A 21,201-nucleotide genomic window follows, 5' to 3' on the forward strand; every position below is an offset into this window, starting at 1 on the left:
CTACATCTTCGAGAACTACGACCAGCACCAGCACCAGCACCAGCATCATCAGCAGAACAATCATTCAACAAGCTATATGCAATGGCTGGGTATGATATGCCCGATCGCAGCATGAGCGACAACGAAAGAAAGGCAAGTCAGTAGATACATCAACGAAACTCGAACCGAAACAACGCCATACGAAAACACGACCACAACCGAGCTTTTTGTAGTGCACCCCCAATCCCCTCCACTATCCAGCAACGGGGCTTAGGCCAGAACCTTTCCAGGCCCCTCAGTCTCGTATTCGATCTCGATGCGAGGACCCTTCTTGCGGGGCTTAGCCTGGGGAGCAGGACGCTTGCGCTTGAAGCCGGGGGCGGGCTTCTTCTTGGCGGCGCCCTCATCCTCACTGTGCTGCGAGTCATCCTCCTCATCACTATCGTCCTCATCCTCGCTATCCTCCTCGTCATCCTCACTGAAATCCTCACTATCATCCGCCGACTCTCCACCGATCCAATCCTCCAAATCCTCGAGATCACTCTCCTCAACATCACTAACATACTCCACCTGCCCGACGCCCTCCTCACCCTCCTCCTCCAACTCCTCCTCATCCTCAATACGCTCCCCATCATCAAGATCCTCATCGCGCTCACCCTCGCCCGTGCGCTCCAACCCACGCAGCACCTTCTTCCAGATCCCCTCCTCCACATTCAGGGGCCGGTCGCCGTACGCGCCGCTGCGCAGCCGCTCGATCAGCTCGCGCTCGATGGCGCGCTCGATCTTGGCGGCCGATTCCGCCTTGCGCTCGCGGGTGGCCTCGCGGCGCCGCACCTTGGGCGCCAGGCGGGGCACGACGGTCTCGCCGAGGCGCTCCTCCTCCTTGGCGAGGCGCCGCATGCGCAGCGACACCTGCGTCAGCCGCGTCAGGCGCTGCTTGCACTTGTGCACCAGGAACTTGGGCCAGTAGATCAGCCGCTCGTCCAGCTGCTCCAGCGCCTTGGCGTAGTTGCTCGACAGCCGGATCCGCTCCCACCACTTCGACGGCATGTGCGCCCGCTCCACCGTCTTCATGTACAGGTACATCACCCCGGTCTCCGGGTCCGACCGCACCGTCGCGTACCGCGAGTTGGCCAGCGGGCACGATTGCCGGTTGCACAGGCCCGAGACGTTGTATTCATTGCGGCAGAAGTTTTGGCCCTTCGTGGTTCTGCAGGTTTTGGGAGTGAGGAGATTAGTACGGCGGTGAATGATGATTGAGGAGTAGAATTTTAATGGAATGTGATAGTGGACAGGCGTAGTGTAGAATTGGTTGGATTTTTTTTCTTTTTGGTGATGCGGGACGGAGAGAGAAAAAAAAAAAAAAACTCACTTCAGTTTGTAGGAACAAAACTGCTGGTTGATCACCTGCCAGACAATCTCGTCGGACGACATTTTGACTTTGGAATCTGTTACTTGCTGGATGCGCAAGAAGTTTCGAGCGTGATCACAAAGTACAAGTCGGTTTGTCGGGGATGGTTTGGGTCCGGGGGGCGGCCACCAAAACTTTGCGATGGGGGTGGAGAGGAGGAGGAAGGTGAAAAAAAGTTGCCGCAGTGATCGAGTCACGTGAGAGGTGGTTTTCGAAACCTTTTTTCTTATCGATAAGGCCGCAACCTCCCTCCCCTGGCTCTTCCAAACACAATCCTCGGAATTGTACTGATGATCGTTGATTAGTCGCGGCTTCGTCACAGTACTACGTTAGTACTCCGCTTGCAGGGTCCACGGTGAGGCAGGACATGCTACCCTTCTAATACAATTCAACCTCTATCTATCCTGTACTGTACGTATCACCAACCACTTTCCATCTGCAGGGGAACCCCATCCCATTCAGTCCCGTTCACCATCGGTCCACCGCCCCCTGCTGCGGCGGCAGCGGCAGCGGCGGCCAACTCAGCTTCCTCACTACTACCCGGGAACCCCTCATCCCCAGCCATCCCCCATCCCATCGCCTCGAGCTCTCGGGTGAAAAAGTCCCGCTCTTCCTCCATGAGAGACGCGCCCTCCCCGCCGCCCATCACGTCCTTGTACCGTCGGAGGTGCCACCAGTGGGTGAGCCCGCGCAGCGCCTGCTCGAGCGGCAACGCCTCCTCGACCTCCGCGTCGATGTCCGCCCCCGAGAGCCAGTCATCCCGTAGCTCCGGCCGACAGTAGAGGTAAATAGCAGTGATCACGCGCATGTTGCTCTGGCGCCACTTGCGGCCGCAGAACGGGACCTGCGACTTGAAGAGCTTCAGCGTGTAGAACCGCAGGTGCGGGTCGGGGATCTTGAGTCCCTTGCGGAGGATGGTGCTGGACTTGTACTGCACCAGCAAGAGGCACCGGTGCGCCTTGTCGCGCGTGATCTTCTGCATGATGTGCAGGTAGTTGATGGCGGAGAAGAAGTTGCGGAAGGAGAACTCGGTGATCGGCTCCTTGGGCGGCGGCGCGATCGGGTACCCGAGCTCGTCCACCTCGGGACGATGGGGCCCCTCGCTAAACTCCGGAAGCAGGGATTCGGGCGACGGCCCTCGTACGGAGGAGTGGCCGGTCGTGTCCTGGCGTTGGCGGTTGATGGGCGGAGGGATCGCTTCGTCCTCGCTGGACAAGGATTCGTCGTCCAGGTCGGCGGGCGGATGGTCGGACTTGAGATGACAAAAACGGAAGAAGCTGCTCGAAGTGCCGGTTAGCACCCTCGCCTTAGGATGAGATGAGAACCAATAACATACCCCAGCTCCTCGCGATCATTCTTCTGCGCAACCGCTTGGTCAACATCTTGATGAGCAAACATCTTGAGAATCAGAGGTAGATAGTTGGAATCAAGAAGCAACTGCGTCATGTACTCAAACTTGAGTATGTCTGGGCCTCGTTAGCCTGGTTCGTAGACGCCAAGTCAAGACTACCTACGAGATCGCTTGAACCACTTGAGCAGGAGCAGGAAAGATCCTGATATCGCCTTGGACGTGATCTCTCGGAGCCGCACATTGTCCAGCTCATCAATGGCTGCTTCAATGCTCCGCTCTCCAGGGCCATGGTGTAGAGCGGAAGGGTATCCATTGGCTGGGCCATAGTTGTCACTTACAAACCGCCTTCATCAGCCTTGGTTACAGAAAGGAACGAAACTACTTACCCCATCCCCTGTCCATTCTGTCCGTTAGCCTGATTGACCATAGCACTGACGTTCGTCAAAATGATCTTGAGGAAGACGATTGTGATGGACTGTAAATGCACTAGCGCTTGTCTCTGCAGCGGCGGTTAGCTCCTGACCAATTCCCTAAGCCCCCAGAGCACTCACGTAGAATGACTCAACAGCATCTAAGCGTTGCTGGATGTCCTCATTTTCTGTTTCTTTGTCGGAAGGCTGATCAACTCCCGATCTTTCTCTGACACTGAATCCCAAGTTGCGCATCTCGTCTGCTAGTTCCTCTGTCTCGAACTCAGTAGACGGAAACGTCTCATTCGGGCACCAGCCGCGGTCATATTTCATGAACCGCTCTCTCTCCTCCCACAGTTGCTGCATCGCCCGGGTCATCTTGACGTGGGTCGAGAATAATTTCCCCGCCTCGATGATCGAAGCGGGAACATCACTACCCTCCCATCTCTTGCCTACCAGAACGTCTTGCAGCTCAGTTGTCCCTTTCCCACCGAGATCGTTGCTCGAATCATCCAGGGGTGGGTACATAAAGGGGAAGTTTTGGTTGGTCTGGTAATTTTGCTTCTTTCCTGCCTTGCCGCCGGGTCCGATCGGGGAGGGCGGCGGAGAAGGCGCCGGCGTTGCGATGTGGACGGACTGGTGGATGATCGAGCCACTTCCGCCCGCTACGGAGGGTCCCACGCCGGAGAATGGGCCGTTAGAGGTGTTGATTCGACTGGGGTGCTGAGGTAGCGGTGGCAGGATCGAGTTGTTCTCCAATTCCAGCGGCACCACTGGGGGCGGTGGATTATAGGCAGGATACTTTGACGTGATCTCCTGTCTGAAGTTGTGGTAATCGAGGGGCGAGGCAGTAAGAAAAGGAGTCCTGCGCGGGGAAGCGTTCTCTCGTGCCTCAAAGGCGGGCTCCAGTGCCGTTTTAACCTCCTTCAACTTGCTACTACCTCCAAAGAAGAGGAGTATGGTCTTCCAAAACAGAAGAATGATACGGGTGAGAGGGATATTGGCCGAGTCATCCCAGCGCAACCTCGCAATGATCTCAACTAAGAATACCAGCAGATTTGGCTCCAATTGCATGAGAGTCTCCCGTAGGGATGCATTCTTCGGGTCGAGGATTTCCTGCCTTCGAGCGACTTCCACGATGAAATATAGTGGCGTCAGTAGCAGGTTCGCCTCGCGTTCCATGTATGCCGAATTGGCAGAATCAGGGCCAGCGCCCTCCGGGCCTTGGGAGGATGAGCTTCGGTGTCTCTCGAAGACCCGACATAAGCAATCCAACAATGCCTGAACACCACCACATTCGTGGAGGAGATGAACACTATGCTCGATCCATTTGACTTGTAACGATTTGTTCTCCGGAATTTCAGCGCCCGGGGGAGAGACACCTCCAGGATAGTCAGGCGCAACCTCTCCAGCGGTGATGCCCCAGACACCCGTCACGGCATAACAAAGCGCTTCCGAAGCCTCGAACCGCACTAGACCTGTACTTTCACCTAGCCCGTCGACGATATGGCTCATGAATGCCTTCTGCAGGTCCCGCGGGGCGGCAAGCCAGTACTGCTGCGAGGGATCTACCGAGCGATCCTCACAGAATGTGTGCCACTTGTGCTCAAAGGACCACTTCATGCCGACCAGCATGGCCCGATCGTACTCATTGTACTGGAACCACTCTTCAATCTCCTCTACAAACGGTTGGGCGTCAGCATACTCGAAAGCGTATGCCGGTTGTTCCACCTTGGGCATCTCCTGGACCAGCTGTCTCAGTTGCGCCAGACTCAGCGAGTCGGGTGGCGCGTCCTGGTTCTGGGGCTGGTTGTGCTGGACAGGCGCGGGCGGCGGAGGCTGCAGAGGGGGCGGCGGGGCGGAAGAGTCCCGGCGCAGCTCTGGGCGTCGCGGCGGCAACTTCTCCGCCCCCCTGGGAGCTTGCTCCAGCGTACTGGTTGTTGGTGCATGGTCGGAAAACGCCTGCTGCTCCTGTCGCAGCTCTTCAGCAACCTCTTCCAGCATCTGATCATCCGAGACGGTGCTAATATCCGTGCCTGTCTGGTCGACTTCGTCCGCCTTCACAATATGCTGCTCTTCAAGGCCAGCATCGGAGGGAACTGGAAGTTCATCCATTGCGGGGGGAATTACTGCAATAGTATTTCCACTTCACAAGCTCTTCAGATGAAATGTTTGAAGGAAGAGAGCGACAAAGTGAGGTGGTTCAGTTGCCCCAAAGTACTCAACAGGGATTATTGCTGAGGCTTTGTAAGGGGAAGTGAACAAGAGACTAGTCGTTTAGCCTGAATAGTGAGCAGTAGTACTGTGTACTGAACAATGGAGAGTACCATTCCACATGACGTGTAGTCAAACTAGAGACATAATGTGTCCGGCAGAGCTGGACGTCCAAATAAGAAAGCGGCGCTTGGCAGCATTCTTAATAAATGGACGAGCCACGCGATGTGTTTTGGAGGGGGAGCCGTCGATCCGCGGGAGTCACCGGTCACGTGCAAGGAACGGCCCAGCCAAGCGGAGGCTTATATTGTACTGTTACTGTACTCAGTGTTTAGATTTGCTTCATGCTTTAGCTTTTTCGAATTTGGATTTCTTCTGTCACGTTTATACAAAGCCAAGCTCGAGATTCAGGTACAGGTCTTCTCATAATTGAACGCCTTAAAGTTGAATTCTCTCGAGGAGTCATCCCACTATATATACATATTTTCTCAAAGCGTAAGTTGTCCGCCTTGAGCCATCTTCCAGGTTTTGAGTTATGGGTATACTGGGTTCCATTCTAAAAACAGGTAAGAAAACCGCGAGAAGATGATGATCAAACTTTGCATTCTGCTAAGGCTATGATTCTTGTTCTATGAATTCAGGTAACGGTCACTGTTCCCGGATCCGCCTCTAAATTTTCATGTAGGGTGGCTGGCCCAGGTGCCGAAGGCTCAGACTACCGAGCCACACACGTCAACCACAGGCTTCTAGTTGAAAAGACAAGCGTGTAGCTGGAACAACATGTTCATCAGACAGAGGGACCGTTGGGTAGCCCTACTCCCTGATTAGCACCTCAAAGCGCATGCACATTTCATTCAGTTTTCTCTACACGATGCTCACTGTGGCCTTTCCGCTTTGAAGCCCGCTTCGCTTCCGAGTGTCGCCATCCAGCCTCTACAAGGTCCTCGTTTACCACTAAGTCGCGAAGCCGGAAGAACTTCGAGACTTTCAAGTCTAGTACCCAGTCGACCCAACCGAGAACGCGGATCTGCCGCGTAACGAAATACCACGCGAGGGCACATGAGACACCCGCACTACAGCCCGCCAGGACCTGCTTGGGGGTGTGATAGTTCAGGTAAACGCGACTGACAGCCACTGCAGCAGCAGCGACGCACAGCACAAGAGAGAGGAGTGCTCGGACCCCAAAGTGAACCGTGGCTGCTGGGCGTGCCAAGGCAGGGGAATGTCGGAAAACCAAGAAGAGTCCAGCGTACACGGCAAAAAAAGCCATAAACTGGGCATGCGACGATGGCATGCCATAACCCTTGCCAAACATTTCTGTGGCAGGCGTTAGTCTGGACCAGATATTTCAATTTCTTCTTCTTCCTTCCATGGATAAGTCGACTTACGTTTCGGCCTCTCCTCTTTGATGATGCGCTTTAGAACGAAGTTCAGGGCCTCACAGCCCATCTGACCAGCAAACATCAGGATGACTTCGACTTCCCTGGACGCCCAGGCAAGGGTGACATAGGAGATGACTAGGGCCTGAGGCACTAAAGCAAGATACGCGGATACATAGGAGAGCAGATCCTCGGGATTCTGCCTTTGTTAGCGTGAAGCAATGCATCGTCAGTTATTCGAGCGCTAGTCGCCCCGAACACTAAATGTGGGAACGTACATAATGGACATGGGTCAGTGATAAGGATGCTAGGGGAGCGTCCGCCATTGTGTTGTAGTTGTCGGCCTGTTGTGCTGCCGGGAACTGATATTTGGGAAATCTCCTTTGCAACCGTCCCCCGATTCAAGCCAGGACAAGGTATGCTTCTTAAAGATGAATGGAATGATAGCAATGGACCAGCAGCGACTGTCCGGTGGAGTGACAGACCAAGCGATGACTATTCACACAACATCATATCGTGCAGGTGTTAAAGTCAATGTTCTTTAGGACAGACTGCTGGTAGGTGTTTACACGAATAGTTTGAAGCTTCCCCTTCAAGCTGATGTTCATACGGAGTAATTTTCAATCAATTGAGGGGAAGAAGAAGAAGAAGAGAACTGGTAACTGGAACGGAGGCGGAGTGGGTCCGCAAGGGGGAGCCAAGTCACGGGGCTTTTGTTAAAGCGGCGGGGGAAAAGGAGGGGCAGGCAGGGGAAATTGAATTCTTTTGGCCTTGTCGCCTCAGGCCGGGTGGGAAGTGAGCGAATCTGCTAACTTATCATTGACCTCTGAGTCAGGTTCAGTTTCTTTCAGTAACTTCCAACTACCAACTCAGCTAATTCAAACTGCCGCAAGACTGGGCAGCAAAACCCAGCTCAGGTCTCTATGCCTGACTCTCTTTATAACTGTTCTGGTTCCCACTCCCGTTTCCTTCGCGTGTTCTAGCTCGCCTGCCTTGCCTCTACGCTATTGCTGTACCATTGCTCTTCCCTACTCACTCACTGTGTTATCCTATCCTATCCTATCCTCTCTTATCCTCTCTTATCTCGGGCCGAACCATGACGCACTTCTCATCACAACCTCACTCCGATTCTTCTTTCTACATACTCTCTAGACTGCGAATAATACAAAACTCTCTTCGTTCCATTCATTCTCTATCCGCTTCTAACTCTTTTGATTCCCCGACGGTTCCACCGCCCCCATAATACTAATTGTTTAGGCCGCACACACGCCTGCAGTACCTGAGAGGTCCGACATCCGCCGCCACCCTCGATAATCGCATTGTCTGATTGACTAATCCGTGTTTTAGCAGCAGAACTCTGCCCTCTTCTGTCGCCTCATCGCTCACCACTTGCCATTCAGATGTCTATGAAGGAAATGCCTGTCATCGAAGGTGGGCGCTATTAGACTTAGGGACTTCGAATCAGACATTGCGCATTTCCATCACGTTGATGGGCCTCAATTGCCACCCATCATCTCGCCGTCCCGAATACAAAACAACCTGCGAACGATAGCCTTCCACGGATTTGGGCTAGACCTGCGAAGAGAACGCCCGGATCCACAATGCCAGAATCTGAGTCGGTTATGGAAGATGACCGCTCGGTCGAGCTGTCGTCTATCGCTGCTATTTTCCCGGAAATAATAATCGACCCTGTCTCGCCGTATAAAGCCTCGCTAGACATACCCGTCAAACCATCTAGACCCGTACGCGTGCGCTTTCAGCAGCAACAGCAGCTCCCCGAGAACATTTTTCCTGCTATCCTGACCCCTCCCACGTCCGTCGACGCCAGCGAAAACGGTTTCCCGTTCAAGGCCGAGGAGCCCACTGCTCCAGCCGAGGCCGACAATGATGTCCATATCATATCGCACTTTCCTCCTCTTTGCCTCGAGATCGAGCTGCCCGAAGGCTATCCAGCTGAGCAAGCGCCTTTCTTCAATCTCGGAACAAACCCTGCCTGGTTACCTTCCTCGACATTGTCCGAACTCATAAATGATGGCAAGCGTCTTTGGGAGGAGTGCGGCAAGGACCTGGTGGTTTACACATACATCGACCATCTTCAGCAGTTATGTGACACGGGCTTTGACTCTAGTGAAAGCCCCGACGGTGAGATGCTGCTTTCTCGGGACTTGAAAATAGCTTTGTTGGATTTCAACAGTAAAGCTGAACAGGAAATGTTCGAACAAGAGACCTTTGAATGTGGTGTCTGCCTGGAACCAAAGAAAGGCATAAACTGTCACCGCCTTTTGCGATGCTCGCACGTTTTCTGCGTTGCCTGTCTGCAGGACTTCTACAATGCCTGTATCACTGAAGGCGATATTGAGAATGTGAAGTGTTTAGCTCCTAATTGTGGCAAGGAAACGGCTCTCACAGCCTCCGCAGGCGACGCACCAAAGAAGCGAAAGAAGATCGACCGAACGCTCAGCCCCAGCGAGTTGCTACAGATTCCCCTGGAGCAGGAGACTGTGCAGCGCTTTGTATCTCTTAAGCGCAAGAAAAGGCTTGAGGCGGATAAGTCGACAGTGTACTGTCCTCGTGAATGGTGCCAAGGTGCCGCTCGCTCAAAAAAGCACCCCAAACCCATGGACCCGATGTCTGACGACCTCGACGTGTTTGACGATGATGAGGAGGCGACCCCTGTCTTTGATCCCCTCGGTGACGAGGCTCAGTTGCCCCCCATGGCTGAACGGGTGGCGATCTGCGAGGATTGCAACTACGCATTCTGTTGCGTTTGCAAAAAAGGCTGGCATGGGGAACTGGTCCGTTGCTTCCCTCGGCGTGCAGCCGAGCTGACCGCCGAAGAAAAGGCGACCGAAGACTATCTGCGGCGGTATACATCCGCTTGTCCGACATGCAATGCGCCCTGCCAGAAGAAGATGGGCTGCAACCATATGATATGCTTCAAATGCGACACACACTTCTGCTACCTCTGCTCTTGTTGGCTGTTCGAGGAAAATCCTTACCGGCATTTCAACGATCCAGAGAGTCAGTGCTACCAAAGGCTTTGGGATCTGGAAGGCGGTGACGGCATTGACCCTGACGGGGCTGAAGCCTTGCATCAAGTCCCTGCGCAACTCATAGAGGTTGACGACGATAGTGATGACGAGGATCTGGTTGCCATGGAACTGGGTCAACATCCTCCTCCCCCGGCTCCGGTACCCCCAAGAGTCAACCCTGGCCATGGCGCCGGGGCTCATGGCGAAGGCGGCAATGAAGATGCTGCAGCTCGGGCTGCAGCGGCCGAGAGACAAGCGCAGGCACGAGCCATGGCAGAAGTCCGGCGTCGTCCGGAGGCCGACGCGGCTAGAGAAGGCCAACCGGAACGACATGCGCGGCCTGGCCTGCAACGATTTCTAGAACTGGTTCAGAATGACCGGGAAGACGAATGGGACAGTGATGAACTCGATGATGATTTCTAGGTTCTTTTATTTCTTTTCTCTTTCTCCATATGGCCCCTATCCCATCATACGCCACGTCATGCTATACTTGTACGCGTTATGAGCTCATAAAATATCTCATGTCTCTCTTTGTTTCTGCGGCATCGTTGCATGATTCTGATGACCTGCATCCATATCGTGCTTGCACAGCGATCTTCAAATGCAATTAATCAATCTATTCAACGTGTTTTTCTTCCAGATAGTACGACTGCCGGGAGTCCTGTTTTTCATGTTCTATGCACACGGCCAAGTGCAACAGGCTTTCTACTCGGCACCAGGGGGGGCAGTGCAATTCTTCACTCGGGGTGGTCTCGCCTCACCCTTAATGGATGGGACATTAATAATAATAATAACGAATGCTCCTGGTGCCAATCAGATGTAGTCAGAACCGGTGGTGATGCCTATCGTTGCAGCCACTCCAAAAGGAGGTTGGTGTGAAGTAGGGGGTGGACTCAGGCTGCGACAAGACAGAGAGGGTTGGGGTTCAATACATAAAGCAACCCGCCTGGTAGTAGACGACCAACTACCATCTCTCTCTCCCATTAGCTCAGAAACTTTTGTTGCTTGTTGAGCTGCCATTTCTTCAACTATCGATCCGCAACCATGTCACCTTCATCTGACACAAGGATTTCCTAGCCCCGGCCCGTGGCAGTTGGCACGGATTTGATGGCATCCTTACCCCCTCGAACTTGTTTGCAGGGATCCCGCCTCAAACGTGGCCAGGAGACATGGATACAGTGTGGCAGAGGCTCGTTGACGATCAGGTCAACGCGGTGGTGCCTCCTGCTGGTTCAAGAACCCCCATCTTCGTCCGATTGAGAATGGCAAGCAGCTGGTGGTCCATGGCCGACCATTTCTGGTCTTGCCTGGAGAGCTTCAGTCTTCTTCATTCACCTCGCCTGAATACACGTACACGGCGTGGCAAAAGCTTGTCGACGCTCATGTCAACACGCTGCTAGGACGTGTGGCCTGGGGCGACATCGAGCCATTCGAAGGCCACTTTTCTTTTTCGAAAAACTTGACAAGGTCATTTTGGGAGCTCGCAAGCACGGTTGGCATCTTGTACTGCTCTGGTGTGGCTCATTCCAGGATGGTAAGCGCCCCTCGCCCTCCCCTTATCCTCCTCCCCATGAGATATACTTTCCACATTATTGTTTGCAAGTTTATGATACGAATTGTGGAAAGGTTTCTTAGCATGTGCGCCACCATGGGTAAAGGCAGACACCAAGCGCTTTCTACGAGCTCATTGGCGCAGGCGCGGCGGTGGCCTGGATGTATCGGCTTGCGATAGGCGAGCGTTTGCTCGTCTCATGCGCCACTTGAAGGAAACTGACAGCGAGCATTCCACCATTCTCATGGTTCAGGTAGAGAACGCCACCGCCTCGGGGGGTTCCCGCGACGTTTCTCCCGCCGCCGAGGAACGCTTCACACAACCCGTTCCATCAGAGTTGGTGTCGTTTCTGACCAACAACTGGGACCATCTTCAAGCTGGGTTGCAGCGCACACTCGGCCATTTTACGTCTCAGTACCGACCATCATCCCCCCTTCTGTCTCGAGAATCGTGGGCGGAGGTCTTCGGCCGAGGCCCGCACACGGACGAGCTGTTCATGGCCTACCACGCCGCTCTGTACGTCCACGAGATTGCCACCGCAGGAAAGGAGGAGTACCCTCTTCCATTGTACACACAGCTCTGGGAGGAAGATGATGTTGGAAAAGATGAGAAGGACGGCATCCCCGCCACTGTAACCGGGGAAGGAGGGTCCTCACCTGTGGACTACCACTACCGGTCCTCTGGCGACCTCCTTGATATCTGGCAGCGGTTTGCACCCTCCTTCGACTTCGTGGCTCCCAGCCGCTGCCTTCTGAGGAAAGCCTATGCGCGCGTCTGGGCCCAGTACCGACACCGCCCCTAGCCATTTCATCCTTGGCCGACAAGGCTGCGGGTAACCTATATCATCTCTGCGTTACCACAGCCCACATTCTGGGGAAGTAAAACCTCAAAGAGCTGGAGCTACTTACTTACTTAAATCGCTAAAAGGGGGGAAACAAGGGGAGGTGCATCTCATAAGAAATGCCAGGCCGAACTCTATAGCCCAAAGTCCCCTACGATGTGCGGTCATCACCAAGACATGCTCTCTTTTTTTTTTTCTAGCTCTCATACGAGGTATGTCTCATTTTCCAAATCCTGACCAATTCTATAGATTGTGAAGGTCTTTCGCTCCACACACACACACACACACACACACGAAGAGAGCTGGAGGGTAACCCCCTTTCTGCAGTCTTAGGGAGAAGCTATTATTGGCCTCCCCTCCGTCCCGGACAACATGATATCAATAATTTCACTCTGCTATTGCATATGCCTCACTGATCACGATACTCTTTTGTCCTCCCTCGTTAGCAAACACTTGATCCATATCCGCTCTGTTACAATGGATGGTCTATCCCTCCTCAGCGTACTCAACATCACTCTCAGTTTCTTATTGTTCCTAATCAAGTTGATCAAGCTAGCCATGGAGATATACGAGACCGGCAAGGTATCGGAAAACGAGAGACTTCAGAAGGAGATTTACGTCCTGACGGGGATGGTTAAGTGCCTGCAGGAGCGAGCAGTGACCGATGCTGACCCGCTCACGGACGAAGAACGATTCCTGCACGACCTCTGCAGCGAGTGCAATGCCGCTTCGAATGAACTCCAATCCATGCTAGATGAGCTACAAGAGGCAGGAGGCAGAGACAAGATTTTTTGCAAGAACGCGTGGAAGAGCCGCGCCAAAGGCAAGCTCGAAGCTAGGCTCAACCAGTGCGGAGGGCGGCTTGCATCGTTTGTCACTACAACAAAGAGGTCAGAGGAAAGAACGGAACCCCTTGGGAGCAGCTTCTGGTAGTACTGCACACTTGTAACAATGCTAAATTGCCCCTCTTTGCGAGTTTCTAGCACGAGAATTCTACAAGGTCTAAGTGATATCAAGCGGGGCGACGAGCTTTATGCGGCCAGACTAGAATCTCTCACCAAGGAGGTTTCCACACTCGGCTCCGAAATGGCTCGCCACATCCACGATCTGGGTCTCCTACTTGGGATAGGCGATCGGATCCGGCAGGGGGTGCAAGCCATCGGGATGCGGATGGACCGCAATGGTGCCCACGCGCGGGCATCCTCGATTTTGAATCGATTGGCCTTCGACGGCATGCATGACCGGTATGAAAGTTTGGCAGACGCTGAAGCGGACAGCTTCCGGTGGCTCATCGATGCCGATATGCCCCTGGATGACAGCCCCCTCCAGTATCAAGCGCGCGAGGCCTCTCTGACCTGGCTCAGGGAGGTTCAGGGGATCTTCCATATGACTGGGAAGCCCGGCGCTGGGAAATCGACTCTCATGAAGTTTTTATCGGGCAACGTGCACGGGCGTCTGCAGGCCTGGTCCAGCCCACAGACTGTGCTCTTGGGAAATCCTTCATCTTCAAGCCCAACGCGCAGTCTGAAAGGGCCATGCGCGACTTCTGCAGAGGGCTGTTGCATTCGCTTGTCGGTCAGGCCTATGAGCTGATATCAATCATCTTTCCGCAGGAGTGGGAGAACAATCTCCGAACTCCAGATCAAAAGCTCAATCTCTCCCAGGCGCAATGCGCCCTCACTACGCTACATACCCATGACAAAATCTACATCAACCACCGCCTGGTCATCTTCATTGACGGTATTGACGAGTTCATGGGTTGCCAGAAAGATCTGTGCCTGCTCCTAAACGAGTGGGCGCAGCTCAGGCCTCACGGCGTGAACATCTGCGTCTCGAGCCGGGAGGACCAGGATATTCACGAAACACTGGGACCATCCGCCACGTTGCGTCTCCAGGATGTCACCTTTCCAGACATCCTCGCTGTGGTGCATGATCGACTGACAAAAATCACCAACTACGGCATCATCTACACCCCGGTTCACCCACCGGCCCGCCTTCGAGTACCTTTCCCAGAACGCGGACCTCGTGACCTCATGTGCTGTCTTCCCCAAGGGGCACGATGCGTTCGATACCTTGTGTCAGACGATGCTGGCTGATCTCTGTACCACAGCGACGCCCTTCAGCCAGGAAGATCTTCCGCGGGCGGATCTGCGTGTTTTCTATTTGGAGGGATATTACACGATAGACCCGGCCCCAAGGAAGTCCAGCCTCAACTCTCAACTCGATCTTATCGACATCCTGGAGCTGATGAGCATGTTCGTGAGGCAGCAAGTCCCTCCGCAGCGACCCGAACGATTCTTTTGGTTTCTGGCCTCCTTGTCTCGCATTCTCGGCACCGCCCAGCCCGAGGAGTACAATCTCAATCTGTGGCTGGAATGTGAGCTGTTCGGCAAGACGCGGGCTCCTCCGCTGCTGCTCAGCAATGAGAATAATACTCGCTGGACCTCAGACCATGATTCTCGCAGCCCGATCCGTCTGATGTTTCCTTTCCTGTTCCCAGCCCTGTCCGCATGCATTGAGATCCCCTGGCGCGGAGGCGATCTCCTTCCTCTTCTACCAGCCGGAGAAGATTACGCGAGCTGGCTGACCCGAATCGTGCCTTTCAGAGCGCTCACCCTCAACGCCATCGGGTCGGCCCAGAGGCAGCTCCCCCGCGCGGCCGCTGGATTCATCGAGCTCTTAAAAATTTATTGGCGACACGGTCTGTCGCTGGACCAGCAAAGCCGCGATGAAGTGATTGCGGGGATGGCCCGGGACCAGTGGCACTGGGAATTCTTCGTCGTCGAAGCTCTCAGCATGAACTCCGCGTGGCATGACGGGGACCCCCAGGTGGAGTTGGAGGTCCAACTCGACGACCAGGCCTACAAGCGGGCTAATGCGCTGGAGGCCGCGCAATCTGGTCTCGGCCTCATCACGGACACGGTTGGCTGTCACGACCCTCATGTTCCTGTTGATGATAGCCTCTCCGGTAGTCTTCTTGATGATCGCCTCGGTGGGCCCCCGGATGGTCCCTCCGATGGTCCTTTTGGTGGTTTTCCTGATGATCACCCGGTTGGTCCCTTTCATGGTCCTCTTGGCGATTTTCCTGATGATCCCCCGGATGGTCCCTCCGATAGTCTGATTAAAGGTTATCCCTGGGAAGGCGGCAATGTCTTTTTGAGTTCCTTGACATTAACAGTCGGAAAGAAGAAGAAGAAGATCGAACTGGTGTACTTTCTGGATGATCTTCCCAGGGCTCGCGCACTGAAGCCGCTTCGAGATCGGATGGGAAATGCGTTTACCCTTCGTGATCTCATCACAGCCCTGTTCCCAGCCAAGGCGGCAGCCACCCTTCACAAGCTAGTCGATTCGCCTCTCGCCGATCTCTCACCCGAAGAGCGAGCATCAAGGATGCATGAATTGGAAGCAGAGGTCCGAGCCTTGTTGTGTCTCGAGGCCATTGAGGATGCATTTGGCAATTGAGGACGGGAGAATCCATTTGGGATTAATGAAAAATGGGGAAAGGGGGGGCGTGGATTTAGGGCCTTGTTCCGAGCGGGGGAGTTTTATCTTTCTTTTCTTGATTCCTTAAATTTCTCCTTCTTACCCTTCTTTCTTGTTTTCTCTCGATTTATTTTTTTTCGGCGCCTTATCTTTGTTCCCATCCTCTCAAAAGTTCTATTCACTGGCACCAACAAGTCCTCTATGAGGATCCTGTACTATACGTGCCGTGAGGCAAAATCTCTGCCCAACCTCCAATCCAACCACGGTTGAAGGGCATTTATTTCTTTCTCCGCCACCTTGTCAATACTAAGTGTATCCTCTGCATATCTTTCTTCTAAATAGCGACACAAAATTCCAAGCCACTGACTATGAGAAATAAAAAGAGACCGGCTTCACGATGATTTGCTCTCGGAAGGTTAATATAGCTGGAGTGTGCGAGAGTTCCTACCCTACTGATGTCACAATATATCCGAATAAAGGTAATCTGAACTTGCCCGAGGATGCACTGACGGGTGAATAGAGCTCTTTTCTTTTTGTTTCTTTTCTCTTCCTCTTCTTCCTTCTTTTCTGCGATTGAAGTTGGGGAGCACTGGCTAACCGCGGGCCTTTCTCGCATGCCTTGCCCCACGGCAGCAACCGGAAGAGCTGAACGCTGCGAGGATCCGATCCATAGGATCTCGGTCGGAGACTTTTATTGTCTGATGCAGAGAAGCAGACAGGCAGAAAGGCAGAAAGGCAGAAAGGTAGGGACTGTATCGGTTAGATTGATTGATTTATACAAGGAGAGGAGAAACAGTAACTAGCTTGGTCGAAAAAAGGAAGTGCAAGTTCAACGAAAACGAATCGAAGACGGCCATGAATCCATGCGCCAGCGATCAAGCCGTGCTCACAGACTCTTCTTTTATTTAGTGGGGGCTTACCCTCCAGCAAACACTAGTTCAACTCGGTGCATGGTACGAGGAAAAGCCCTCCGACCTAGCCACAGCACGTCAGCAATTCACAGGACGCAGTCCCACACTTGACCTGGCACAGCTGGGGCCCATCGCCCCGATAGCCAGCCGTCCCCATCGGCGTGGCAGGCACGGGGGTCGTCGACCCCAGCTCGGGCTGCACGGTCACCGAGTGGATCCCATAGCTGTGGAAGCAATCGCTCATGGTCTGGGCGATCTGGACGAACTCGGACACGGTCTCCTTCGCAATCGCGACATGGACCGATGCCAAGGCCTTCTCTTGGTTCAGCCGCCAGACGTGTAGTTCGTGGACAGAGAGGACACCTGGGATCTACGTCCGGACGGTCAGCCATCAAGAGATGATGGGAAACCAGGTAAACTGAATGGTACGCACCGTTTCAAGATCATGTCTGATGTCGTCCAGGTTGATCCCGCTGGGAACACTTTCAAGGAGGATTTTGCCCGAGCTGCGCACTAATCAGGCCACAGCGATTGGTAAGTTGGATCGAAACATTGGGTTTCTTGGGTGGTGGGGTATAAGAGATATGAACCTAACGGTATGGACGTTGTGAGGATGACGATGGCGATAGCCATGCTAACAGCAGGGTCGGCGTAGTAGCGAGCGGGGGCCGTGGTAAGCCAGATCACCAACGCCGAGATGATGACCCCAACATTGTTGGCGGCGTCACCCAGCACATGAACCAGGACCCCGAGCATGCCAAGGTCGTAGCCCTTTGTAGATGGTCGGATATTGTTGTGACGATGGTTGTTGTGGAGAGCGAAAACCTGGGCGGTAGAAGCCTAAGCAATGCATTCACCGAGTTATTCAAATGGGTTGTATTTCTAACCTGCGCTGTGCCACTTTCTGCATTTGTTTGGAGTTCCGTTCCTCCTAGGACTTCGCCGTGTGAATGATCGTGTTCTGGAAGAAAGATAAAGTAGAGGTATGTGTTAGGGAGTGATCATCATGGTCAGAAGAGCCGTCACGAACCGTGAAGGAACGAGGCACTAATGAGATTGAGGGCGAGTCCCACACAGCCGATGATAAGCACCAGCTTGGGTTGTTCCACGACTGCGTTTGGTGTCAGTAGGATTGTGGACTGCCAGCATAGGGATATGTGCGCTCACCCTGAATGGAGACGAACCGCTCGATGGATTGGAGGAAGATACTGATCCCGAGTGCGAGAAGGAAAACACCGTTGAAGAACGCACCCAGGAGCCGAGACCGCTGCCAACCAAAGGATAGGTCCTGGGGCGAATCTGTCTTGGCTGAGATCTGGGTTTTATGGTACTATTAGAGACAAGGTACTCGGAGGTTCGTGGACAATGCCTGTCACCTTCAGAGCAGTGAGTGCAACAATGAATCCGATCAAATCATTCAACTAGAAGGTATACTAGTATTAGCCTCCCAGCGTACCGTAAGGATCAAAGAGGGGGCGAGGGTTAGCACATAGTGGAATGCATCTGCGACGAGGGCAAGAGAGCGTGTGTAGAAGCCCACTAGATAATCAACAGTCAGGATATGGTCGCCAATTGGGGGTTGTGCTGCATTCGCTACCGGAGATTTCCGCGATGAAGAAAGACAGGGAAATCAGTATCACCAGCTGCAAACGCTGGGACTGAGTCAAGTGCAACGCCATGGCTGACTTCGAGTTTTCATATATTAGTCAAGTAGAGAGGGGGTGTGCTTCAGAAAGGAGTCAGGCTGCACAATCTCACATCTCTTTAGCTTGACTAGCGTGGACTCGCTCCTCGTATCTGGAAGCTTCTGAGTGGCGAGGGCATAAATCCGGGGCTGTTGTGAGCACTGGTCAGTAATTGGCGGAATCTGGTGGAAAGTTGGTAAGTAGCGGGCGCCGGCCCCTCTTCTACATCATTTGACTTGGATATCACGACCACACAATTCATCGGACTCGGATATTTTCTTGTCCTTCCTTTCTCTGACATGGAATAACAGAAGGCGAGAACATATGTCTTGGTTCTTGCTTCTGGTGCCTGCGGCCATTGTATCACAAGTGATAAATCTAGCACTACAGCCGGTTCTTGCTAAATTCGCCTTCTCGTCCCAAATATTGTGACGGGTGCGGCTTATATAAGTCTATCAGGGACGAAGGGCAAACATTTCTCCGTGACGCTGGGCCAAGACTTGACAGTTCGGCAGGAAAACAAGTTCAATACTAGGTATATATCACCATTTGCGCGACGTGAAGGTACTGTACACCATGTCTATACAAACATAAATAGAGGTTCAGATAGAGTTAAATAAGCACCCTCCACAACATTCTAAGCCTCATAGGGCTGCGGAGCCAATAAACCTACATCCATTGGTTCAATTTGGGGAGTTTTGCCCACAAGGTCCTCAGCAGATGGGTCCTCACCCGCAAGGTCCTCAAAAATGAACAGTCACCGCCTTCACGACATCGCTTCTTGAGATGTTTGAACATCCAATCTCTACCTCCGCACAGAGTTATAACTGACTGAGATGAAGCAATTTTAATTTACTACACTCCAACTTATTCAAGCACAGTACCAAACTATAGAGCATATACGCACTATATAGTTGGAAGTTCCATCATCTGCTCTAGGTACTAGATAAGTGCCTGAATTGGAGAAATTCCCCCATTACTTTAGATCGGTTGTGGTTATACAGTAAACCACCAAGGCATGCGGTTAGACCAAACTGTTTAAGCCACAGCAGTCACCACAGCTGTTTGCTCATCGGCAGGTAGCCCGAACCCTATCCTACACTAGGGCACAGCATCTACTCACTTCGCAATTATAATATGTCCAGTACTTTTAGCATCCAAAAAAGATTAAAAATAAAATAAAAAATAAACAGCACTAGTTCGACAGACTAGTATTCACCCGAGAACTCCGAGTTCCTGATGTGTAAAACCCACATTAGCACAAGGTGCAAAATAAGGGTCGGGAGGTTTGTGCTGTTGTCTTCAATGTATAGTTATTCTAGTTCAAAAAGGAGCCTCTTTCAAATACAACAAACCCAAGACACATTATTGATCACAGCATCAGAACTGCCGTAGGCTAGAGACGAGCGTGCACAATACAAGTCTCATTAGTATCCGCTACTTAAACATTATCAGATCGAAACATGGTCTTCTTCGTCAGTCAACAGAGCTTTACCCTCGCAGCATGCACTATCCAAGTAACATCAAGGGAGCTATAACAAAAGGCCTTTCTCAAATGATGGCAACATGTCATACACTATCCAGTATGATCCTAAGGCTAGAGGGGAGCTTTATTCACTAGACGCCTCGCAGGCTACCTACTTTCTTTCTCCAGATAAATCACACCTTATACAAATCTCTTCACCCAACGATGTCTACCTCCATCTCTTCCTTTCCCATCTTCACACACCCCCTTCTGCTCTTCTGCTTTCACCTTCGTCAGACATCAGCCCGCCCGGCCTCCTCGATACCACCTGCTATCCCCTCAGCTATCCCGCAACGGAACTTGATCAGGTTATCTGGGGCCCAGCATTATCATCTCCACGATGAACAACCGTTCCAGCGAGGTAAGTCCACCACCATCTCCGTAGACAAGCAACCCAGCTTGACGAACTGCAACGATTCCAGCCACAGAGCTGGCCATACAACCGTGTCCCACGCAACAATCCACTCGCCCGAAGACAGAGAGCACGACACCCAGCCCGTCAAAGACCCCACAACCACAATCCCCACCCCAACCCCAACCCCGCCGAAGCCATGCAGCGCCCCGACATCCGCGCGATAAAGCGAACCCTCACGCAGCAAACCCAGCAAATCCAAGCCCTCGAACAAGCCCTGCACCACCAAAGCCAAGCCCTCCAGCACATCGGAGCAACCCTGGCCCACCACATGGATCACCTCCAACCCCTAGAGAAACCGCTCCAGCCACTACTAAAACGAATCCAAGTCCTGGACGGTCTCGCCGAGGACGCCCGCCACGCTCGTAACGAAGCAGGCTACGGCGGAAGCATCGAACTCGACCTCTGGCTCATCACGCATAAACGCATCGAGGACCCCCACCGCGCCAGATGATGGTGTCGCCGGTTCCACGGTACCAGGACGTGCGCGAGCGGACGATGCTGCTGCTGCTGCGGCGCCCCTTGGACGCGCGCACGGCGGCGGTCTTCAATATTTACGCCGATTTGATGGTCTCGCCCGGAGTGCCGGGACGGCTGGCCTTGCTTGATCGGTGCAGGGCGCTGCTGGGATTGTGGGTCGATCCTGCGGTGCGGCCGGGGGATTGGATGGAGGAGGGCTCGGAGAGTCGGGGGGCGTATGAGGGGATTGTTGGGCGGTTTAGGGGTCTGATGGAGGCTTACTAGGTAAGTAGTGCTAGGTACTACCTTAGTGACTGACGGTGTTCCGGGTTCTTGACTGCTTCGTGGGACTGAGCCTCGACTGCCCTCCTCTCTTGGTTTCAAGGGAGCCTCCGCTTCCGATTCCAGCGCCACCTGCGCCCAAGGTCTCTTCCCCGACCCTCCACCCGTCGCAAAATATTCTATGAGCTCTGGGAGATCGGTAAAGGAGACCCCTGCCTAAGGTCTCGCCAAGATTTAGTTGGTATTGAAGCATTGCAGGGTCCGGGCGTAAAATC

The 21,201-nt window shown here is 53.3% G+C and overlaps 8 protein-coding genes across 8 annotated transcripts; 4 read left to right on the forward strand and 4 right to left on the reverse strand.

Moving 5' to 3' along the window:
- Positions 1-45: 45 nt before the first annotated feature.
- On the reverse strand, positions 46-1,527 carry BO82DRAFT_353836 (ribosome biosynthesis protein MAK16). Its single transcript, XM_025635064.1, has 2 exons — positions 1,352-1,527; positions 46-1,189 (listed from the first exon to the last, which is right to left on the reverse strand). Exons 1-2 carry the CDS (start codon positions 1,411-1,413, stop codon positions 250-252), a joined length of 1,002 nt encoding a protein of 333 aa, XP_025492486.1. The 5' UTR covers positions 1,414-1,527; the 3' UTR covers positions 46-249.
- A 281-nt stretch (positions 1,528-1,808) lies between these two features.
- On the reverse strand, positions 1,809-5,266 carry BO82DRAFT_282267 (FAR11/STRIP family protein; the record flags this gene model as incomplete). The annotated part of the gene is made up of 5 exons (XM_025631362.1): positions 1,809-2,667; positions 2,727-2,856; positions 2,905-3,086; positions 3,128-3,240; positions 3,293-5,266. 5 exons carry the CDS (start codon positions 5,264-5,266, stop codon positions 1,809-1,811), a joined length of 3,258 nt encoding a protein of 1,085 aa, XP_025492487.1.
- A 690-nt stretch (positions 5,267-5,956) lies between these two features.
- Positions 5,957-7,378, reverse strand: BO82DRAFT_308938 (phosphatase PAP2 family protein). The gene is made up of 3 exons (XM_025632333.1): positions 7,023-7,378; positions 6,754-6,943; positions 5,957-6,682 (listed from the first exon to the last, which is right to left on the reverse strand). The coding sequence occupies exons 1-3, from the start codon at positions 7,068-7,070 to the stop codon at positions 6,216-6,218; spliced, it is 705 nt and encodes a 234-aa protein (XP_025492488.1). The 5' UTR covers positions 7,071-7,378; the 3' UTR covers positions 5,957-6,215.
- Positions 7,379-8,121: 743 nt separating this feature from the next.
- On the forward strand, positions 8,122-10,288 carry BO82DRAFT_65092 (RBR-type E3 ubiquitin transferase). The gene has a single exon (XM_025641435.1). The coding sequence runs from the start codon at positions 8,346-8,348 to the stop codon at positions 10,197-10,199; it is 1,854 nt and encodes a 617-aa protein (XP_025492489.1). The 5' UTR covers positions 8,122-8,345; the 3' UTR covers positions 10,200-10,288.
- Positions 10,289-11,527: 1,239 nt separating this feature from the next.
- BO82DRAFT_401614 (putative beta-galactosidase) lies at positions 11,528-12,130 on the forward strand (the record flags this gene model as incomplete). Its single annotated transcript, XM_025639274.1, has 1 exon — positions 11,528-12,130. The coding sequence occupies one exon, from the start codon at positions 11,528-11,530 to the stop codon at positions 12,128-12,130; it is 603 nt and encodes a 200-aa protein (XP_025492490.1).
- Positions 12,131-12,525: 395 nt separating this feature from the next.
- Positions 12,526-15,998, forward strand: BO82DRAFT_431828 (uncharacterized protein). The gene is made up of 4 exons (XM_025640740.1): positions 12,526-13,059; positions 13,153-13,651; positions 13,783-14,169; positions 14,222-15,998. Exons 1-4 carry the CDS (start codon positions 12,542-12,544, stop codon positions 15,629-15,631), a joined length of 2,814 nt encoding a protein of 937 aa, XP_025492491.1. The 5' UTR covers positions 12,526-12,541; the 3' UTR covers positions 15,632-15,998.
- A 629-nt stretch (positions 15,999-16,627) lies between these two features.
- Positions 16,628-18,242, reverse strand: BO82DRAFT_282014 (cation diffusion facilitator family transporter; the record flags this gene model as incomplete). Its single annotated transcript, XM_025631355.1, has 9 exons — positions 16,628-16,933; positions 16,997-17,076; positions 17,154-17,388; positions 17,451-17,524; positions 17,594-17,674; positions 17,731-17,878; positions 17,940-17,984; positions 18,053-18,102; positions 18,161-18,242. 9 exons carry the CDS (start codon positions 18,240-18,242, stop codon positions 16,628-16,630), a joined length of 1,101 nt encoding a protein of 366 aa, XP_025492492.1.
- Positions 18,243-20,113: 1,871 nt separating this feature from the next.
- BO82DRAFT_401617 (uncharacterized protein) lies at positions 20,114-20,929 on the forward strand (the record flags this gene model as incomplete). Its single annotated transcript, XM_025639275.1, has 3 exons — positions 20,114-20,134; positions 20,196-20,550; positions 20,619-20,929. The coding sequence occupies 3 exons, from the start codon at positions 20,114-20,116 to the stop codon at positions 20,927-20,929; spliced, it is 687 nt and encodes a 228-aa protein (XP_025492493.1).
- Between the last annotated feature and the right edge of the window lie 272 nt (positions 20,930-21,201).

This window comes from Aspergillus uvarum, assembly GCF_003184745.1.
Source record: "Aspergillus uvarum CBS 121591 unplaced genomic scaffold BO82scaffold_23, whole genome shotgun sequence".
In the NCBI taxonomy this organism is placed as follows: domain Eukaryota; kingdom Fungi; phylum Ascomycota; class Eurotiomycetes; order Eurotiales; family Aspergillaceae; genus Aspergillus; species Aspergillus uvarum.